General features: G+C 40.1%; 1 protein-coding gene across 6 annotated transcripts in view; it reads right to left on the bottom strand.

The window, feature by feature from the left end:
• Positions 1 to 19,182, bottom strand: part of ncam2 (neural cell adhesion molecule 2) — a 332,410-nt gene extending 313,228 nt beyond the window's left edge. For all 6 annotated transcript variants that reach the window (XM_075477736.1, XM_075477734.1, XM_075477731.1 and 3 more), the window contains exon 1: positions 18,928 to 19,182. In XM_075477736.1, the coding sequence (XP_075333851.1) occupies positions 18,928 to 18,979 (52 nt within the window). In that variant the 5' untranslated portion in view covers positions 18,980 to 19,182. The remainder of the gene's footprint in view (positions 1 to 18,927) is intronic.
• Between the last annotated feature and the right edge of the window lie 4,433 nt (positions 19,183 to 23,615).

Below are 23,615 nucleotides of genomic sequence, written 5' to 3'. Positions count from 1 at the left end.
TTCATAACCGCAAAAAAACTAATCAATATTTAATATCATATTAAATTAAATGTTGACAGTATAATATTACCAAGCTGCACCGACATTAGCTTCCTCTTCAATAGTATCGATTAGCATTCAGACTCAAAACGGGCAAAAATTACACCCCTTGAATCCCAAATAACAAACAACAGCAGAACAATTCTTTGGTTTAGTTGGAATAAGTTCAGAAAAGTTTAATCACTTTTTATGTAAAGGAGATAAGTTGGATACAAAATGCCTTAAAAAAGAATTGATGGCTGTTGTTTCTGGTGAGATAATTAGGTAAAAACAATGTGGTTGTGGATAATTAAATCAGGGTCTTGAATCTTGACGCTCTAGTATTAAAATGACAGAAGTAAGAGTGTTTTATTTTAGGCATTATTCAACCCTGGTATATGCTGGCTGTTTTAGTAGAAGGTTAGTAAACTAAGAGCTGCAAGGGTGCTTCTTGCTCTGGTTCTTTTTCTTCACCCTGACCTCCCTCCCCTCCACCCACTCTTTTTTTCCTCCTCTGTTTGTTTATCTGCTTGTTACCCTTTCACTCCATCCTCTCATGTCCCTACCCCAATCTCGCTCAGTAACAGGTGAGTTCCCAGAACTAATTACAGGAGGCTCTCTTAGGGTGCTGTGGGGGCAAGCTCATTTGCAGGCAGAGAGAGCGCGAGATGGCTGTCTAATAACATTTTCTGCAGCCTGATTAAAAACAGCCCATAAATCACTTGTTCACATGGGTCTATGCACATGCACGGCATGTATACACACATGCGTACCCCCACACACACCTAGGCTCAAATAGAGCCATCAGCCTCTCGCCTTTAACACACACTAAAGTACTGGACAACCAATTTGAGGGTCTGAAGGACACACAGCAGCACACCCTGTTTCTCTGTCACATAAAGTCAGCACAAATTAGGCTTGCATTTAATGTTATAGCGTAGTCACAGATTTTATATAGTCCACATGAATGCAAAGAATATCTCCAGTTTATTTTTCATTTTAATTTGTGTGATGAGGCAATAAAAATGCAAATAAATGAATAGTGATTTCAGTGATGAGCAGAGAACACGTTAATGCACCCTCCTCACGACACATACATGTTCACCATTGATTTTTCTCGCCAGCCACATGATTTACTGCGTTTTTTCTTCCTTACATAACTGAACAAGGAAATTAACATGAGATGGACTGAACAGTCCAACATGTGGGTGACAGGGAGTTAGTGTACATATGAATCTGCACCTTTCGTTTGCTGTGATTCAGTGCAGCGATGGAACCATAGGGTTATGTCTAGAGCTACGGCAATGAGTTTTTATAAATCCTTAAATCTTTGAGGTCCATTAAAATGGAATTTTATATAACCAAAAGTGACAAGATCAAATTGCCTGTTTGACCAAAACTGCACTAGTGATAAATAGCACAGCATGTCATACAAAACTTGCGAGAAAAGAAATATGGAGCAAAATCAGTCTCAATTTTCACAATTGCACAGGACGATTCAAGTGAGCTACGCTAGCGCCTCTGCATGCAAAGAGGTTCAGGCAAGTATCTTTCCGGAAAGTTGAATTTCTTGAGAATAAAGTGCCTGTTTGTGCATTTGTAAATCTTGTCCTGCGCATTTGTGAATCTTGTCCTGTGCATTTGTGAAAATTGAGACTGATTTAGCTCCATAAAAGGAGGTGAAGGAGTGAAGACACTGAAGACAGGCAGCTAAAACGCAATAATTCGTGTTATTGATTGAGAACACTATCACAATTCATGTCTACACCAGAATAATGCAAAGTTTACAATGCGTAACCTTTTTTTTTTTTAAAGATAAAAACACACCTGCGCAACAGACTTAAGGAGAGGCACCTGGATGTATGCTGTAAGGTGGTCATTGATGGTCCAAACCAGGAGGTCTTTGAGTATAAAGACTGCATCAGGAGGTTCCTCAGGATCAAACCAAGGAGGGCCAAATGATCTGCCACTGGCTGTGCCTTGTGCAAGTAAATGGTGGTTAAGCTGCCATGAAACTGAACTGAATGTTAAACAAAGCACATACAAAATAAATGAATATGCTTTAAAATAATACTTGTCGGGTTTTTTTTATTCATGTAATTACAACTCCTAAAAAAGACCGCGAGTAAAACACCCGCTTGACCCAGTTGAAGGCATGGTACATGTGCTCCTGTGAGCCCACGATCAGGTACCAACACCACATCATTTTAAGCCAGGAAAAACCCTGGTTCAGCATGTATTTGCTTAGAAAATGGTGAAACCACTTAGCCAAATTGTATATTTTCTGTTCTTGTTCTTTAAAACCAGCTTCTAAAAAGTTGCCAAGAAAGATCCAGCAGTCTACTTTGTTGTTGTTTTTGAATGATCATAAGGCTGAAAAGACTAGACACATGCAACAACAGCAACACATTTATAAAGCATTCAGAAAACTTTAAACTCTTAATACATATATTAAAAATACAATATGGTGACGCCACAATTTTTTTTTTTTAGTTATGTGGTAGAGAATACGGTATGGATCCTGTGTGTACTGAGGTTTTTGGTTGCATATATGACAGGATATCAGGCCTACAGGGTATCTGTTTTCTACGTGAGACTGATAAAAACTGATGCTTGTGACTCAATAAAATTTGACATTTCGAAATATTTTTGGAAGTTTTATAAATGGTTTCCTTTAACAAACACTGGCTTGTTAATCAGCAGATCTTGCACCAAGCCACTGTAAAACGATTTGTGATTTTTTAAATTTCTAACTTTTAAAATTGTAACATAAGTGCAGTCAGTCCAGAGGCGCTGATGTGTGATAAGGTTAGTGGATGTTCCTAATTAAGCTCAGTAATCTATCCCAGTATATGAATCTGTGTTGTTTGTCACACTCGTTGGGAGCATAAATCAGTTTGTTCTGGCAAGGTCAATCTTTTTTCTCCCTATACCCTTCTCTTTCGCACTTCCGTTCATCTGATTTGACTTTTTAACCAACTTTTAACCAGAACAAAAATAATCACTCAAGCAACAACAGTAGCGGATACAGGTAACTGTTCTTTACAAGTGCTTTTTTAGTGCTTTTGTGCTAGCATGTGGCATGGCTGGTTGGTTTCATGGCTACACTTCTCTATTGCACCCAAAGTGTTTGACTTAAAATCCCAGATTGTAACTATTAGAGCAATCTAATAGCATGAATGCCGAATAATGATAATTACGTCTTGATTACCTTAAAAGAGGAACCACCATACTTCTGCAGTATCTCAGAAATGAATAACCAAATCCTTGATTGAGAATTTTATTTTATCATTAGTTTTTTTTAGAAATCTAATGACAACATCCAAGTAACATATATTTGGACTAAGAACAAATATGAGCAAAGATTAATCAAAAGAGCTAGAAAATGCGTTCCTCCTCTCTACTCTCCACATTGTTTGCATGCATGCAGCCAATTGCTGCTCAAATCTGACTGGAGTACAAATTCTATTGACCAAACAGATGGCAAACAAAGCCACCAACGCTCTTGTCCTTGGCTTACAAATTCATATTTTTCACATGCAGATATCTGTTTGTATACATTAGACTCATGCTGACTGGAGGGTCAACATACAAAGTGTTATCTTAGTACAGACTACAGTCTACCCAGTTTGCACATATGCACACTATCACACACCCAGATCCTTCTAACTGGCCCCCACTGAGGTTCATATGCTGTGGCGCTGTCGCTTCTGCTCACTCTCAGCACAGTAACCCAGTCAGTGGATCAGCACTGATAGCATCACCAGCCATAATCAGCAAACAACAGCCGCTTTGTCTCATGCACTGATGTAGGACGATTTTGCATGATGCTCACTTGTTTAAAACGGACTGACTTTACGTCAGTTGATGCCTATAAGCCCAGTGTTGGCTGGATCCTTGTGGTTGAAGCACATGGATTGCCGTTAGATGACAGCAAAAGGAAGAGGTTTCCAAGAATTCCTCTTACTTTCTACGGGCATGCCCTACACACACTTCCAATTTGATGGATCTTCTCCTGAGTTGAACTGAGTGAAGCACAGTTAGATTTAATCAATGGGAGGTGTAGGTTTGATATCAATGTGTGTGGACTGTTTCTTTGCCAGGCAGCAAAGACAGGTGAAATAGTGTTACAAGATGGATGTCAGAAATGTGGCAAGAGTGAAATCTAAACCGACTTCCAGAACAGCTCCTGCAGAGGTGGGAGCAACTGATTTCTCCTGATGCTCAGATTTCATGCTGTTTTGTGAAGGTGCATGCTGGCTCAGCTCGCATATGCCGTTTCACACAAACGTACAATACACACTGCATATCGAATCACAGTGATTGCTTGATCAACAAAGATAAGAGTTCAGAATAACTTCACTGTTTTCTTAGTTTTGTTTTGCAGAGATAAGTAAGAATGACAAGTCCTGATTGTAAAACAACATATATTTAAGACATTTCACACTGAACCCATTGTTGGCCACACATAGCACTCATTTAAAATGTCTACAATTTCTTCCTAAAGCTGCAGGAGCTCAGTGGCTCAGTGTGGTGAGCCACTGACCACAGATGGCTGAGCATGTTGAGCGCAGGCACACTGCATCTCCCTCCCTGTGAGCTACTGATGGACTGTCTGGTCTTCTCGTGATCACTTCCTGAAATGGGAATCCCACCATGGGATTATGATTGCACTATAAGCACTGTCTAACTGGGAGGTCTTGATTTTGATTAAGTGCTTGAACTTTCGCCTCCATATTTCTGATTTTCTTGATCACAGGACCTCGCAAAAAAAATGGATTAACATTGAATTAAAACTTTTGCAACCTGAAGAATTCAAAGCAGGAACTGGGGAAATGTGAGACTCGGATTCCAGGGATCTTATAATGTGTGTGTAAGACTCTGCTTCCCCGCGTGTGTGTTGTTTTGCATATAGTTTTGCTGATGCAGGCAAGATAAGAGCAGTGCATCTTCCCTCAACGTTCCAAGCCTTGAGCGAGAAAGGAGCAAAACCCTAAACAGCAAAAAAAATCAAAGCGTAAGCAAAATCCTGAAATAAATATGCACACAAACAAATAGACACAGCCGCAATCCCTCCCTCTTATAACTCATTTTCCACTTTAGCCGCTCGTTGCAGGAATCGCATTTGATTTACACATAGTTGGATGACCTATGAGCTTCGGATCAGCTCATTTCCTCAGCACATATAAAATCGGGGTGCTGAAGTCTCAGTCATGTCATCCAGATCTTAAATCGGCAAAAAAAAGAAAACCTATTAAACAACCTTGAAGTGGCACAGTATCCAGCAAAACCTAGGCCACATGTCTTGCTGTGCTGCAAACATTTCATCACAGAGACACAAAAAACCCTGTCACAAGCACAAGGTTTCCACACAAATACTTTGGAAAGATGTACACTTGGACAGTGTAGGAACTTTGTCTGTTTCCTGTTTTCTCAGGTTATACAAGAGAACCGTTATATAAGCACTGTGCTAAAAGCAGGGCACAGCAGAAATGCCATGTACCTACTTTTAAATGATAATGGGAGCTGTAACACTCAAGGTGTCCTGTGTTTAACAGACAGACACTGTAATCATTTGGTGGTGAAACTACGTATAAACATGCAAAATCTTGCACACAAATCATTCGTTTCAGTGTCTCCATTTTCACTGGCGCAACAATTGTTTGAATACATCATTCTTTTTCGGTAATTTGTATGTTTCCTTAACAACAGCTGGTGTGGAGGGAGCAGGGAGTGGGAATCAGTATTCATGAAGCCAAGTCATTCTTGAAAGGAGGGGGGCCACAGTGAAAGAACGAGTAAAGCAAAATTGTTTGCTACACTCTGAGACAATAGATCAATAGGGCCAGTTTGCAATGTGGTGAAAATTGTTACACTGAACAGTATCTCTGGAAAACAACAGAGCAAACTTCAAAGTGGTAACACTGGAACTCTTTATGTGTCACACAGCCAGGAACAAATTGCTTATACAGTGATGATGTGCAGAAGTTTTAGGCAGTATCAGTGAAGAGTGGAGGCTTTCAAATATAATACCATTTAGAGACAGGTGACAAATTAAAGGAACAAAAAGTTTCTTAGTTAGGTGCTAGACCAGCAAACCAGCTTAATGGCAGCAGAACTCTACTGGAGGGATGGAACAAAATTCTTCCAAAGGATTCACACAATTTTCTTACTCAAACCTGACCTGAGTGACATCCTAGAAGAGACCATTCCCCTGCGCTAAAAGCCTTTGCACAGTTCGGCATTTGTTTGGTTGAATTTTTACATAAATAAATTATGAATCCATGTCCTTGACAACAAAGGCGATGGATTAGATGCTAGCTGTTACATTCTTTAGTTAGCCTGCAGTTATGTTGTGATTGATTATACAAATAAAAACAGTAAAAGTCGAAAGAACCCAGAGGTATTCTTGCTATGTTAAGACATGCTTTTGGCGATACAATCATCTCAGTTCAAGGACTGTTTTGTTTTTTCTTTAGTTTCATATTTTCACTGACAAGTGGGCCGAAGCAGACAGTGAGATTGAACTAAAGGCAGATATGCTTTTCAGCAAACTGAGATTTTAATTACAATGTGCCTACATTATGAATTAAAAAGAAAAAGCACCCTTCTGTGACGATACATTAGGCTACCCCATTCAACTTTCAGAAACTATAGAAATCCAAATCACCATCAGTTACCCATTTGGTATATCCAGAATCATGATTCATGAGTCAGTGCCTACTTTGCATTGCTGCAATGCAACTCATGCAAATAGGATATCTGGACATACAAATCTGATCGGACCACTTATAAATTACAATGTGGATAGTCTTGAATATGCGATATGAGAAAGAAATCCGATTTGCTTGCCGGCACAACAAAGTCAAACTGTTGACAGCCATGCAAGCTACTGTGCTTTTGTACTGTGCTTTGAGAAAATTAGGTGAGCTTGCATGCTGACATAGTAATCCTGTTGGTTTACTATGGAACAAATTCAATAGTTTCTGAAATATTATGAGAGAAAGGTGGTGAACCAACCCACCGTCAAACAAACACCACCAACCACAGCGATACCCTGCTCGCAAAACTAATATAAGTTATTACGTACATAAATAACATTCAATTCACTAATAAAGACTGTCGTTGACAATACAACATTATCAAGTCTATGCACTTGTACAAATTACATACTGGTACTCTTATTGAAGCTTTTTATGTCAGCTTCCAGCTCTCAGGTGTATTTTTATGATTATACATCTGTCACACGGCCACTGCAGAACCTGAATCCTGTCAGTCATGACAAACTACACATGATTTGATATTTTGAATTTATTTGACTGAAACAAAATTCTTTATATTTCTGGTATATTTTTTAATACTGTGCAATGCCACAAACAAATACGCTTTGCCAGTTTTTTATTAAGTGGACTTTGTGACTAAATATGAATCAGTGCTGTATGTTTTGTGTCCAGAGAGTTGGAGTGATTAGTCATTGTGTTAATCCTCGCTCCCAGGCATGCGGTTGTGAGGGAATCGGTAGCTGTGTCTAATCTCGGGCATTGCCAAGATAATGATAAGAGTAAAGCAGGCCTCGGGTGCACCGCTTGCTGTTTGTCACTGAGAATTTCACACTGTTGTCAAATGAGTAAATGAGGGGAAAAAAATGCCGAAATGTTGGCCTTGAAATATTACAAAGCAAAAAATCAGGACGGTGGAATGAAAAACACTATTAATGTTCAATCATGATCATTTAAGGCTTTCCCTTATGTGTTACATTACAGAGTGCATGTTAGTTCTTCAGGGATGCTTGGATAACTATTGTGTTAACAACCAACCATGAAAAACAAAAGCACAACTTCATATGTAGGACACACTTTCAAAGAGAAGAGAGGAGACAATTGCATTGTGGTAATTGAACCAGGATGAGCACGAGCAAGGCTTTGGCTTTTACAGGAGGCGCAAAGATTCGGAAGTAGTGGGCAGAGTGTTACAATCACACATGTTATGTGGGGACTCTTGGGGAAGTGGAAAGGGACCTCTCTGAATTCCTCATTTCTGTGGGGCTTTATGTAGCGTGACGGTTCCAAATGGAACTCTACGATCATGTGGGAGCGCTCTATTAATTTGTGGCTCAGGCCACCTCCTTGGGGAGAGAGCTGCCACAGCCACTGCTGCATTCCCCTTGCAGCTTCCAGCAAAGCTTCTCGTGCTTATTGACTGAGCGGCCGCTCTGCAATGTTTCTCCACATCCGCGGCTGTGGCTTTCGCCTCAAGTGCCGAGACGATCCATCATTTCTTTGGTCGCCTTCTCCAGACATTACAGGATGAATGAAAAACAGTGTGAAATAAAAGTAATCTGGGCTCTCGGAGCAGTATACAGGCTTAAGCCAGCTGGAATTCACCCTGCTCCTCCAACATAGTGTATTTGGAGAAATCTAATCTAGTTCTGTTGCAAAATATTGAAAGTCTTGTTGAAGTATGACCACAATTGCAGAAATTTCAAGCTAACAAGATAGCAGTAGTAGTAGAATTCTTTGAAAAGCAAACTGCTAGGAATGGTTGCCAAACTGGATGAACACATATCTTCCCCACTGGGATGCAAAATCCGAAAGTTTGTAACTGTAATAAAACTTGTCCCATGAGTTTTGAAATCAACATATAAGGTACTACTTATGGTTTACTTTCCTTAACTGGTATACCTGTGTAAGTCACTATGATACAGGGTACAAACAGGCTCTTTCAACAAAACCTGGCAACAAAGGAATGTGCCAAGATCAACATCACAAGGCTCTCTTAAGACTCACCCCCTGAAGCATATAACATTCACGTGAAAAGATGGTCAATACTGGCTGCTCTCCAGAAAAATCTCCCTCGACTACTTCTTTCTGCTTCACTGTTTATCCAAATCTACCATTAATAGCACACAAACAACATGTATGTGGCCAAATCAACAAAAAAGGACAGATGCACAACTAGTTTGATGAATTCCCTCACAGATGACTTATGCATGTAAGGATACCTATATCAAATCCTATGTGTGACCACTGAAAAGAACAAAGACAGAAAAAAGGTGAGGTTTAGTGCGTAGGACTCTGAAATCTGTCCTAAACTGCACTCTGTTGAGTCCTACATGTGGGGTGGACTGATTTTAAAGCCAAGGAGGACTAGATCTGACACTTTGAGAAAACTTCATTCACCTGGTGACCAGCACATTAGTAAACACACTATCTAATCAAAGCACAAATATGACAGCTTCCTTAATTACTGGGTAATTCTTTGTGTCTTCCCATGGAGGCACATGTCCTTGGGAACTCTTTGGAAAGTGGGCGGGAAGATCATCCTAAAGTGTCCACATTGGGAGTCGGCCAACTAGGAACAATGAGATGCTGTATAGATATGCAGAGTAATTAAAAACACGCCTACAGTTTGCCTGCTGTGCCTTATGAGTCCTTGCAAGGCGATCATTATAACTTAGAGAGATAATAACATGCTTCATAGAGCAACACTGAAACAGCAAAACTTGAAAATTCCTGACCACTGTTGTTTGAAGGAGCCTTGTGCAACATAAAATCCATAGGTGTTAATAACTACATTGAGCCACAAAACAACAAAGACATCATTAGCTTCCCAAGGAAGCAACACTAAGCATAGATGTGGCTTGAAAAGCTTCCCACAAAGAGGAAAAAAGAATATCTCCCCCCACAGACACTCGTGATGAGACTTGTGTGGGAGACCAACAAAACAGAGTGAGCACATGAAAAAAGGAAGACAGGGATAAAAAAGTTGAACAAAAGCGAGTCAAATAGAAACAGATAGAAACAAACATACACTGGCCCACATTGCATTAGGAGATTCTGTTTGAAGATTGTCTGGCGTGGAGAGGCAATCAGATGAGCGCAGACTGTCTGGCCTCCCTATTCTACTGCACCACCACCACATTTCAAGTGTCCCTCCTCCTTCTTCTTCCGTCTCACCCTCATCTATCGCTCCCTTTTTCTCATCTATTACTCATCAAGCATTGCCTCCCATAAACAAGGATATTGGGCCACAGTAAAAAAAAAAAATCTGAGAAGAACAGTCCCTTTTTCCGAGATGGTCTCTGCATCAATTCCTACAAAAAAACGAATCCTGAAAGGATATGGACAAGCGGATGCCCTATCCATGCTGTGAAGCACCAGTGGGGAAGGAGCTTACCGCAGACTATGGCCTTAAGGGTCTATCCAAGCCACTGCTTGAAAGGCCATCAGGTCTTATAAAGTGTGTAAGCAGGGCGCTGGGCTGATCTCCGTGGTTGGGTCAGCAATGGAGACCTCACACTATTCACAAGGGAGTCCATCAATCAAAATTTGGCTTAATTAACCAGTCAGAATGACAAGCCAAGGGCCCGCTGTCTGAATGTACTGATGGGCGGATGAATGGATACAAGGAAATATGATAGATACAACACAGCGCAATAGAGCAGCAGACAATTTAATACTCTAAGCCCAAAGGAAAATTCAGATCACAAGGCCAGCAAAAGAAAAGAGAGCACAGCAGATGATGGCAACCTGGCTCAGAAACAATCAGGTAACTACTATGTCTATATATATATATATTCCATGAGAGCAATACAATCCAAAGGGACCTTGTGATTTCAAGGATCAAAACGTTTCATCTAAACTGAAGCAAACTCAGATGAGAAGAACTTGAAAAACTTGAAGCTCCATGACAAAATCAAGTTGTACCCTTGTTTTTTTTAAATAAAAATGTCTATTGTTCTCAAAAGCTTACCCTGGAAAAATAGCTTAGTCTCAAGGTAAATCATGAAACAGTCATAAAACAAAATGTTCTTGATTCATTATGAATGGACATGCATTTTGTATGACATCAAGCATGACTTTCAAAGTAACACACTTTGTTTATATGCCCAACAGCGATTGGGCCCTGAACTTACTTAGAGTGAGATAAAGAGAAAGTGCACTGTACAAGCTGGAGACAGGAGGTTGAATGTTCTATTCCACTGCTACAGCTTCAGTATATTGACATGGACTGTATCACTCTTTAAAACTATATTCTATCATCATAAAAACAAGGACATGTGATTTTAAATTCAAACACACTCATTAGTGTCTGAAGCTCTGAGGCTACAACAAAACATATCTTATTGTTCAAGAACCAGCAGTACTAAGTTACAGAATCCAGGCTTTTTTCTCCAGACCAATTTGGTTTTCCATATATATAAGGGTTTCAATCAAGCTCACAGCACACACAAGATTGTGTGAAGTAATAAAAGCCACTACCTGGGTTGTCTTATCACATTTATAGGTGTGCAGGAGCCTGAGCCACTCTCTCATTAGTGTCTGCTCCCCAGCACCGTTACTTTTAGTGTAACTTTTAGATTTTCTCATTTACTGTGATGGACCACGTCCTGCAGCCTCTGCTTAAGCTAACTAAAGCTCAATTGACGAAAGGCCCACACCCAGCAGGGGTAATTAGGAAAATATTGTTCTTTGGCTGCCAGTGGATGGTTTCTCTTCATTTACGTTGCGTCTCTCAATGTTAGCACATTCAGCTGTCTGTTAATCTGTCATTCAGCAGCCCCTTCCTGCCTTCCGCCTGTGTCCATCTCACTGCCTTCTGAAACCCAACTTCATCTCGCACTACTGTGTTGGCATCTGTCCTCCACTCCACCTGCTACAGACTCTTATTCCAGCGCTCTTCCGTGAAAATATCCTCATGATAGTAACTCATAAAGAGGCTTTATTATTTCCGTGTGCATCTGCTGTGCAGCATCCTATCAGTGTCTGTTCCAATTAGCTCTGCATCCCACACCATGCAAGTACTATTTTGTGGAAGTTTTTCGCCTCTTACTGTCATAGGATTGAGATTTAATTCTTAAAAGGATCATACATCTTTTTGCAGAAGCAACACACATAAACACAGGGAAAATGGTAAAAACTCTGCATTGCATAACATTTTGAATTATTTAAAGGCAGCACTGCTGAGAGATACTGATAAAGTATGCAAGAGAAATGTGATGCATAAACTGTGCGTCCTCACTCACACTTAAACTTAGCGTAAAAAAATCCTCAATTCAAAATAACTTGCTACATTAGGCATAATGTTAAACATGGGTATTAGCAGAAAGTTGAGTATGTGGTTACTTTTATTTTTTCATCTAGTTAATTAGGCGCATTAGCGTGTGAAGATACATATGCTTTCTGGATATTTGATCACTTCATCGCTCTCTGAATAGAATATATGAAAAACCCTTATTATTGTTAGATATCTAAACATTTGTTATTCTGTAAACAAAAAGTGCACACAAGCTGTTTTTTTATACATGCAAGTCCCAAAATGTTCCAGAGATGTTCTGCTGTGGTGGCATGTGAGAATGTAAAAGTCTGCATCATTCACTCTGGACTTTTTGTGGAGATTTCCCACCTAGCCCTTCATAAAATGTCCAGAACATCAAGAGTTGGTGATGTAGTGGAAAACCCTTGTGCATTTACAGCACATGGAAGTTGCCCCTTTATAGTACTATCAACTGACTTGGATGTTGCTTCCCACTTGCATGTTTTTATTGTGGATAGATTAAAAAACGTGGTATTGATAAAAGCAAAAAAAGTAATCAAGGAGTGCCATGCCCCATTTCTCGATGTGCTGTAAATGTAACACTGTACTTCTTGTGCTATATCCTGCCTAATCCCTTCAATATCCCTTCAAGCTTTTCAGATGAAAAAGTATTGTACAGTCTGACTCAACATAATCAATTGAGTAACACACTTGCCTGCTAGCGGGTTACTTTTTCAACTTCCTGGCATGTAGCTCCAACGAAATCCAACGCAAATTTTTTCAAGCTTTTTTTTTTCAATAGAAAAAACAGAGAGATACAGTGTGGAGGACTCAATACATCTCTGAGTCCTCCACACCCCCTTTCCCTTAACACGCTCATCAATATCAACTTTCAAAAGAGAAATTAGAAATGGAAACTTTGAAAGGCAGAATGTATGGCTCCCTAAATCTGAAAGTGATCTGAAAATATCATTATCCAAACCAACATTCACATGGATGACGTCAACCACACAATGTTAGTGTGTCTATCCTGCCAACCACACCGAACCAGACAGTCTGCTTTCATTTGATTTTGTTTATGGTGCATTATGTTATGAGGATCATTCAATTGAATTTCACATATGATTCATGTCAGCCCACTCTGAAGCAAACCCAAAGGCTTTAGCGTGGTAATAAATATGGTAAGTAAGTGGGTCACATAAAACATACAGTACAAGCTGGAGTGGTTCTGAAGCTTTTCTGCCATTTTTTTCTCATCCATCTGTTTTTCATTTAATCATGCCTGCCAGTGCCCAAACCCAAAATCAAGCCCCAGACCAACAGAGCTGTGTCCCCTGAGAGGAAGTGCTGTGAAGTATGTGAATGAGGATGCCTGAGCTACTAAAGAAAGTGAGCAACAGGAGAGGAAGACAATCATGCAACCACTTTCCTTCATCTGTCTATCAGTGAGCCAACATGCCCACTGATTCTGTTGTCACACTGGCATCCTGGCTCTGCCTATTAGCCTGCTAGTTAGAATGGCATTCAGACTGGCAGGACAGACATAAGCAAGAGCCAAAGGGTCTCCTGCTTGGCTAGGAGTGAGCTAATGTTAAACAGTAAGCAGGCCCAGAAGGAGCACATGGCAACATGCAGCTGCTGCCTTCTCCAATCACATCAGTCTGGCTTAATTTGATTCCATCTAGACAGGATTCAATTACATTTTATTAATTTTGGCACAGTGTGACTACATAGAGCTTGATTCAATTTCTGGCAATGCAATTTAACTAGATGCAATCAGATTCACTTGAACTGAATGAATTTTTAAACATAATCTCTTCCTCTCTCCATATAAATCTTCCCATTGCTCCAATTTTCCCTTTCTGGGATTGAGGATGGAGAATTTAATGAGAAATGCCAAACTCCTCCCGCACAAGGACTCCAACTGCTTCATGTATCTGTGTTTTCTTGGCTTTCTAGTTGGGAGAGACTCCCTGAAGAGCACATTAGTCACTTCAATGATAAATATGGGCAGTTCAAGTGAAGATAGAATGAGGGTGGCAGAAAGCATTGTTGAAAGCACTGCTGTTATTGCACCAGGCATCACAAATTACTTTGTGTTTTCAAACTCTCCCCAGTGTTCACCTACTGGAGCTCTTGCCTGGATTGGCATCTTTTCTCTCAGCACTTCGACTAATGCTTAAGTAATTATAAGCCCATGAGCATCAACATATTTGCCATACTTGCTTCTCAGTCACTGATGCAAATTGCATTAACTGAGCTGTGAGCCAAGTTCATCTTGAGCACAAAGCAACATAAAGGTACCTGGAGAGATTATGAGCCAGTTGGCACAGATTTTGGACAATTGATTGTACTTACTTTTTGTCTATTTGTAATTGTGGTCACTTGGATCTTTTTGGCTGAGTCCCAATTTCAAACCTAATGCCTATTCACATCTCACAGACTTTGGTAATGTAACAGCTGTAGCACTTTTGTATGTGTTTAAAAGGGCTTGAACGAGCAGAAAAACAGGAGGGAAAAAAGGATCATTTTAATTTCAGGCAATAAATTACTGAAAAACCAACTTATCAACCCGTACTGCTGTAATAGCATAACATTTTCAGCTAAATGTTTGAGCAGAGCAAAGTAACAACAATTCTGCTTCAGCCTCAAGAATACTGAAAAAATGGAGTACTGCCTGCATAATATGGTTAGACCTGGACCGTATCAGCTGTGCTGTCTCACCCAAGCAACTCTGAGGGTACGTACTTCCACACCACACCGACTTGTAGAACCAGCGGCGATGAAAAGGCTCACTCCTGGGTCTCCTTAATTTACGAGCACTGGGGTAAACAAATAGCTCTTGAACACACCGCAAAGACAAACCATATACACTTGCACAAGAGGACATGATTCTCTGACACAGAAGGGAACAGTATACTTATAGTATTCTACAAGGGAAACCACAAAACTGCATAGATTTTTAAAAACTATGTATGAACAAAGCGTTGTTTGCCTACGATCACATTGTTTGTTGCTCACTCACCATAAAAGTTTATATGTAATTTAGACATGGCTTTGTTAAGAACTTTGTTGCAGTAGCTGCATTGGAGCACTTGGCCTTTTGGTTGTGGAAGAAAATAAGAACATGGAGCATTGAAAAATAGTGAGAAACCATACTTAGTGGTAGTAATCATGGATTCTCCAGCTACACTGAACAGCCAATCAGAACCATCTCCCACTGACAAGAGAGAATTTTAGCTGGAATGGCTTTTAGCTGTAAAAGTTAAGGTAGAAAAAGTCTGACAGCACAATACACACCGAGTGGACAAGAGAGATGCTCCAGATGATTGTCAGCTTAGAGTGTAAGGGCCTTAACCACAGCAATAAAAATTTAACCGACCCCAGCTCCCTGTAACATCAGGATGTCCTTTGATTGTGTCCCATTTTCTTATCTAACCTAAGATCAGCAGTTTAAAAATAGCCGTGTTGTGGCCCAAGGTCCTGATTGGCAAATCACTAAGTCTCTTTGGTCTTTGTGCATCATTGTGTGGTTATTTTTGAGCCTCTCTCTGATTGTTCTGGATTTGTTTGTGGTTATTTTGTAGCTCTTTTGATTGACTTCTTTTAAGAACAGTGACATTCACTTGAAACGGAGGCTCTTGGCTGGTGGCCCGCGGCTCTGTTCGGCGAGCTGTGTGGGGTTTTGTGTAGATTATAAGGTTACTGAAGAGAGAAATGAGTTTCCTGGAACTGCTGAAACCAGGCATTTCGGCAAAAACAAAAAACAGCTCTTTAATAATTTTACAGTTTAGTGTTTAGGTCTGAAAACAGACAAATGAAGTAAGAAATAGTGACTGTGTCATATCTAAAAACGACAACTAATTTCTTTTCCGTCTCATTTCCTTCTCAGCAAGCTGACAACCCCGCGGCACAGATGCTCAGTAGTGATTTTCTCAGGAATCCAGGTGTTTAGAATACAACATTCTACTCCTGTCGAATATGTAATAAACAAATTCAAAGCTGAGCCCTGAACTCGGCAGTTTGAGAGCTAAAGGGCACACATAAGGAATCAAAAGCTTGCAGGGAAATAAATAGCATATCCATAACACCAAGATTGCCCTTTGTACAATTCAGAGCCCTGCTGACTCTGGTCGTTCATTAAATTGATGTCTCATACGGGGCCGCCTCAAGGGAGCGATTCCATTTTCATATATATACAGGCTCTGTATGTGTGGGCTCTCCTCCCGAGCTTATTAATCAAATAATGCAGTCAATTTCACCTTACAGTTAAAAGACACAGGCCATTTCTTTTGTGATGAGCTTTGCATGTCTTTAAAAGGAATTTGTGATTGGTGTTGCATGAAGAACTTTACAGAGTAGTGTTCCAGGATCAAATTATCAGCATAGCGAGAAACTTTTCATAGAAAAACAAACAGCTACTGCAAGACTAGATGTGTGATTTTTTTCTGGCATGAGTAATGGCAAGCACATGATGATTCATTTGTGTAGTTTGACACTTGAGCATAATGTGCATATTCGGCAAAGTGTGTGTGCCTTTGCATTTATGCTCACTTGTGTGAGCATGCACATAAACCAGAACTGGATGTAAGCAAACCTGAAACATGCCTAAGCCTGGGCTCAGGGTGCAATGAGAGACACTTAAGCACAGGGGCATAAATCTTTTAAACCCTGAGCCACTGACATTTCCCCCCAGAGATACAGTGAAAATATCTTAATTACGCCACTTAACATCGCATTGGCGAGTCCCGGGTGAGCCCAAGCAAGCATATAATTCATTGTACTAAGCATGTGTTACAGCCAAATACATAAACCTTCAAGGAAGCATACTTAAGAGCAAGGAAGACAGTGAGCTGGGAGTTCAAAAGCAAATGTTTTCCTTCAGGAGGCGGTGGGCTGAAAAGGAGGATATCTGCAGAATTAGTGTAGTAAGAGCCCGGGCACCTGCTACTGTATACCCGACTCCTGTCGACATTAATCGCTGCAAGCAAATAACACCTCTTACTGTTCACTGATGGATTAGTGTCTGTTCCAGGGCCCCACATAGATAAAAGACACCGAGCATCCTCCCGAGATTCCACTACATCCCTCCTCAACTGCAAAGTACTCTTATTGTCCATATTCCAGTAAGCTGTAGGCATTGTCTAGTAGGTCAATTTGCGTGGACTTTGCTATCATAAAAAGCATGATAAAAATGGAAATTGGTTGGCGAAGTGATGTAATACCACTGCAATACAGGGTAAGTAACAAAGCAATGAATATTCCAGCTATCACTTATGAGCAGAAGTAGGTCTATGTGTGACTTGGTAGGATATGATAATAAATCAAAGTACAATTCACGGAAGTGGTGCTGCTCTGACTGCATCCCCTTCATCTTCCTCTTCATCGTGACAACAGTTTTTAACTATTACTACTGATTAAACCAGCTGCCAATAGACTATAGTCACTTTAAAATGTTGATTTATGTTCCAAGGTATCTTGGACAGTATGTTTTAAGATGTTTTCGTGCCACCAAAACAATATGCAAAAACAGACATTATTAGCTCTAATCTTATATGTATCTTAGTATCATCTGTACTGTCAGAACGATTTAACATTCAAATCAATTCATTTCGACACCTTTAAACCCCTCCCTGGCCCCCACTTTGAGACCCTGAAGTACCTCATCGGAGCGATAGCAGAATGCAACATGCGTTAACAACCGGTGGCTTATGGCTTCACTCTTGGCGCTACTTTGCAGCGCTCTATCCCCACCTGCCGTTGTGCGCCAGGAAGCTAGTGTGGCCACGCTGCAAAAACAGTCAACATCTACCTCTGCCTGCTATTGAATCTTCAGTTGTTGTTTTTTTCATAAACAAAGTGGCAAATTCACATCAAGGAGATAAGATAAGTCAGTCGTTGCAAGCCCGCTTTGCTTTATTGCATTCAATCAGACACAGAAGCTCACAGTGGGAGGAAATCTTTTGCTCTTTAAGAAATGTGTATCTTGTGCGTCTAAAGCTTAAGGAGTGGAATCTTTTTTTCGCAGTGCACGCAGGGCTGCGGCGATGTGCATCACTGACCAGGACACAGTTGAGAAACGCACATAAGAGCCAAAATGCAGCAGCTGTATCAGCGCTTTCAATGTGACACACACGGGCGCGCGCACTACAGCGCGCACGGAAGCTAATTAACGGTAAAAGTGTCACTCTGTCGCCGCAAATATAGCTTTCATGTCCAAACTTTCACAGGCGTCTCCGACTGAGAAGCCGCATCACAAAATCTTGCATTATCCTTGCCACCCGGCGCAGAGGACACGGACACCGAGGGAAGATGTTTTAGCGCTATCTTCAATTTATTGTACTGCAAGACGGAAAGGACTGGAGAGAGTGAGAGGAAAAAATAAAAAAGCCCGTGATCTAAACAAATACACCTCAGTGTCTTGTCTTAATATGTGGGCTTATATCATTTGTTGTGTCAGTTTAAGTTGGGAAACGTTCGAACCAGAACGACCAGCTCTTTACAAATCAATATACCCAAACAACGCAGCATCATAAACGCTCATCTAAAACATTAAAGAAACTAAACAGTAGGCATTGTAAAATAACGAGGAGAGCAGTTTTTTTTTGTCCGTAGAGCACAGAGTGTGTAGCTCAACCCTTAAAAAAAAAAAAAAAAAAAAAAAAAAGGACCTCATCATAATCCCCCTTTTCAGTGAGAAAGCATTCTGGCCCCTGTAAGACGTGCTCCAACTACCAAACAACGTCCACTTAAACAATCCACCTCTCTCTGCTTCACTTCTCTCTGCCTGCCGCAGATCAAGATGGCACATAACTTGTCCACAAAAGTCACCAAGCTCGCAGGCTTCCCACGCTCACGCTCGTGCCCCCTTACCTTGACTGCTGCAGACTAGCACTCCGAGGAGGTGGACCAGTTTGAGCATCATTCTCGGGCAGGTTTCGGGCTTCCGGACGATGCTTTCAGTTGCTGTAAAAAACGGCGAAGGCGACAGTCTGCTCCGTTCATCCGCCGTCCTGGACTGCGCTGGCGACTGATCAGCCTCAGCTCCTTCCCTTCCCTTCCTTCCTATGCGCGCGCTCCCGCTAGAAGCTCGTCCTTGGTCGGCGCTGAGGACCCCCCCACCCCTCCAGCATCACTCCTCTACAAACTCACTGCTGGAAGCTGGTGGTGGTAAACAGACAAGGGAGAGGGGGGGGGGGGGGGGGGGGGGGAGATCAAGCCTAACGTGTCTTGCATGATGATTATATTGTTTTGTTTTTTCTAAATTTGCAAGAAAGCTGGATGGGGAAGATCAGAAGGAGAACATATTTTTAATCCCTAAGACTACAAATCCTTATCAGCAGGTGTGCAGCTAGGATTTCTCTGGGCCCTCTCTAACATCTCTTGCCTTTCCAGCGGTAGGCCCCTGTAATCCACCTCCTATAATCCCACTTAGCAAGCAACAGCATATATTTATCCATTTTCTGGCAAACGGGAAAAATGTTTTCTCGCATAAATCATTCAAAAACACAGCAGACCGTATCCTTAACCTCTCTTCCTTCCAACAATATTTGGTTGTAAGAGGGTGAAATCAAGTGGATACATTAATTTCTGAAAATTAAGTTTTATCTATTCTATAATTTAATTACTCCAAACCAGTTAAATTGGAAATTATCCTTAAGGTCTTAAGCCAATCAAGTGAAAAATAAGTGATTGGAGAGGCTTTGAAAAAAAAAAAAGAAAAAAGACACAATAATGAAATTTAGCTTCAAGGCCAAAACTTCGAAAATTCATTCATGAAAAAAAACACAAAAACATTTGGGTTAGAGCTTTATGGTTTAGCATTAGTCCTATGAACTTGAAAGTTTCTACATGAATTAGTCAAAGACAACAAATGCCATGAGCTGAGAGCGTTCAGTGAGTTGGCACACAAAGGCTCTAAAATGGGCTCAAAGACAAACTCAAATGCCTTTGACAAACATTGCTACAAGTACTGTAATAGTTATTGTTTTTCAAAGAAGAAGAAGGGTATGGAAAATGCAGATTTAAGAAATCCCAGTGAGTTAAACTTTGACCTATATATCATTGTAGACACTTCAACCCAAGCGTTTTCATTTTCATTTTCATTTTTTTTCTTGTCAGTTTAATTTAATTTGTTAATATACATCCACTCCTGCATTTCAGGTCTGTTACACATTCCAAAAAAAGATGTCACTGCAAAACTTTGACCACTTTGCAATGTTGCATTCCCTCTTTAAAAGGTGTTCTGGCGTTAAGGATACAAAACACTGAAACATTTCAGATGTTATTTTGTCCAATTCTTCCTGCAAATACATCTTAAGACATGAAACAGTATGGAGTAGTATTTGTGTGCTTTGTCTAAAATTCTCATTTAGAAACGCAAGGGGAGTATCTGTACCCCCTTCTTCCTCAGACAAGCCTTTGTTGGTGGATTTTAAGTGAATTTACATTGCCTCTGGACAAGGTTCACATAAGGCTTCTTTTTTGCACAGTAAGGTTTGAAATGGAATTTGTGAATGTAACTCTGCATTGTCATGCTTGGCAAATGTTTCCCACAGTAATCCCTTGCCCATGTGGTTATTTCAGCTAATGATGAATGATGTCCAATTTAGGCTTGCAGCCTTGTCCCTTTTTGCACAAAAATTCCTTTACATTCCTAGAATGGTTGAATAGTATTCGGCACTGTATAATATATACAGTAAATTATATATATATATATATATATATATATATATATATATATATATACATACATTTTTTGGGGGCACATTTGTTGACAAACTGCTGATCTTTGCTCCCCAAAGACTTCTAAATCACTTTTACAATTCCCTTTCAACATCACCGGAATATATAAGGCAAAAATAATTTATTTTTCTAAATTGGGGTTGTATGAAAGCCATTTGTCTTTATCCTAATATCATTAAAACAGTCTTATTCAAGCTGGCTGGAAAATATTGACAAAGTATTTTGTTTTTGGGCGAGAAGTTGATATCCAATTTACAAATATCGGGACTTTCAACAATTCCTAATTTTTCCCAGAGGAAAACCTGTGCAGGCACCGGGAGAACGTGCAAGCACAACATAAAAAAGTCTGTAATGTCACTATACCAATAGTATTATATAATATTGGGTGCCACCAAATGATCGGTAGCTGTAATTTTGATTCATCACATGACTTTGTTTGATTAAGTGCAAATTCATTTTATAATAACATAATATTTTACCCAAATGCAAATATGCTCCGTATAAATGATTTACTGCCTGACGCTATTTGCTCAACATGCATGCATGCATATATGCATACATACACACAAACACACACACGCACACACACACAAAGGCACAATGTTAAAAATATGGAACCATGTCTCAAAGTTTTTTCCATTTATTTGTAGCACCTTTATGGGGCCGTGTAATTTTAACTGCGATGCATTCCTTGCTCTGAATAGGAAGCAGGGACAAATATACTCCGGGATTCACGCCCTCATTGATGTGTGTAAGCATTTTGAACACACTGCAGAGTCAGTGATAATGGTGAACGCACACAGAAGGTATTAGACATGAGAAAGTAAACACAGCACCTTTGTGGCATAAAAAGTAGAAGTGCTTCACAATGAATTATCTATAAATTGTTTAATGACAAATATTTAGTTGGAAAAAAGACTTTAAATAGGACGTGTAAATTTACCTGTCCTGACATAAAACATGCCTGAATTCATCAAGAGAGTGATTATAACCTCTAACTAGCAAGCCTCCCTGTTGGGAGCAAATGAGGTGTTGAAATAATCCGATTAAAGGCTGATCCTCTGCAACCAGATACTGAATTGTCTCTGCTCGAAAATTGCCTTATGTTGCTCTAAAGTTCTAAGTGCATCTTAAATTGGTTGAGATTGAAAAAAAGCCCCAACCATCCTTCAAATGTATGACAATATCCCGAACTGATGGTCTGAGGTACAATAATGTAAGCCCTCATTGAAAGGTAGGTTATTTCAGTGTAACAACAGATTTTACGATTCATGCCTTGACCCATATAGCTGTGCCCCTAACGGGTATGTGTCAAAAGGGTTCTGTGGCAGTAATTCCCCAAAGTCTTCTGACACACTGTAGCAGACAGTGGCTGATAAGAAAAAGTTGCAACCTGCCTCCCAGCTGTCTGGAGGTGAGTTGTTAGCTCCGAGGATTTTGTTGTGGTGCAATTTGTGTCAAACATTCTTATTGCATACTGGGATTGAACACGAATCTAAAGTCGTGAAGAAAAACGTAAAACCTTGTTTCAGTTCTAAGGCTTTCCATATCAAGGCATGGAAAAAAAAAAAATCAGGTTACCACAATTAGGTAAACACAACCTCAGATAAACAATAACATATGCTATATTATACAGTGTCATTCCTTCATTCATCAAAAACAAGGCCAAAATGCAGAAGCATGGTCTTAAAAACTAAACACTGCCCCATGAACTAACACCCCAAGTGTTAACACACACCTGAATGCTCCAGACCAGCAAAACTGACTTAGGTGCTTACACTTTCTGATGATTAATTAATCAAGTGCATTTGAATATCGGCACCTGTTGGCTACTCATCCTCTGAATTAATATGCAAGCAATAAGGCTGAACTGTGAGGTTTGATAATTATTTGTACTTTTGATGCTCCTACATTATAATTAGGGCTGGGCGAGTTATTGTCACGCCATGGGACTCACGTTTTTAGTTTCATGTTTTAGTTGCGTTTTTGTATTCAGTTTAGGTCCAGGTTTTGATTTTCAGTCCATGTTTAGTTTTTTTTAGCCATGCCTCAGTTTCCCTGCACTCTGTTTATTAGTTCACTCACTTCACCTGTGTTTTTTTCGCTCAGCTGCACTCACTCTCCAATCACTCTCACTCCCTATTTAGTCTCCAGTCTCCCCTCTCAGTTTGCCGGATCTTTGTTTGCTCTCCATGCCAAGAAACCTGTTTGTTCCATGTTCCTCGTCCCTTCCCAAGATAAGTTTATTTATTGCTATGCCAAGAGTTTTTGTTTGCTTTTTCCAACAGTCAAGTTTTTTGAATCCGGCTCTGCCGCGCTTTTTGTTTGTTCTTTGTTTTTGTTAAATAAACTAAGTTTTTCTTTTGAAAAAAGTCCGCATCCGTGTCCTCCCTCCAACCCATCCTGACAGTTATTATCGCGTTAATTATTTAACACGATAAATATTTTATTGCGCATTAACGCAGGTTTTAGTGTGATTAATTAGATGAAAAGTTTTAATCGTTGCCCAGCCCTAATTATATCTGCTTGTATATTTTTGGGAGTTTTGGATGTAGACAAGGGTAGCGAGTACGAATGAATCCAAAAATAAAACGACACAGGTTTAATAAGGCACATGCTCAGCTTGCTTTAAATATTTATTGAAAAACCACAGTCCATTTCACATCCAACATGTCACTGGTAGAGTGGTACCACTTCTCTATTGCAAAGTATTGCATAATGCAGCTTCCTTTGTGATGGGAAAATAGACTAAATGTTGTGCACCAAGTGGAAGAACTTGTGGCCTTTCTTTAAGTCAGACTGTCAATGATCGCTCT

This window comes from Odontesthes bonariensis, chromosome 11 (genome assembly GCF_027942865.1).
Source record: "Odontesthes bonariensis isolate fOdoBon6 chromosome 11, fOdoBon6.hap1, whole genome shotgun sequence".
Classification (NCBI taxonomy): Eukaryota; Metazoa; Chordata; class Actinopteri; order Atheriniformes; family Atherinopsidae; genus Odontesthes; species Odontesthes bonariensis.
The sequence above is the reverse complement of the archived record's forward strand: the minus strand, read 5'-3'. Positions and strand labels throughout refer to the sequence as shown.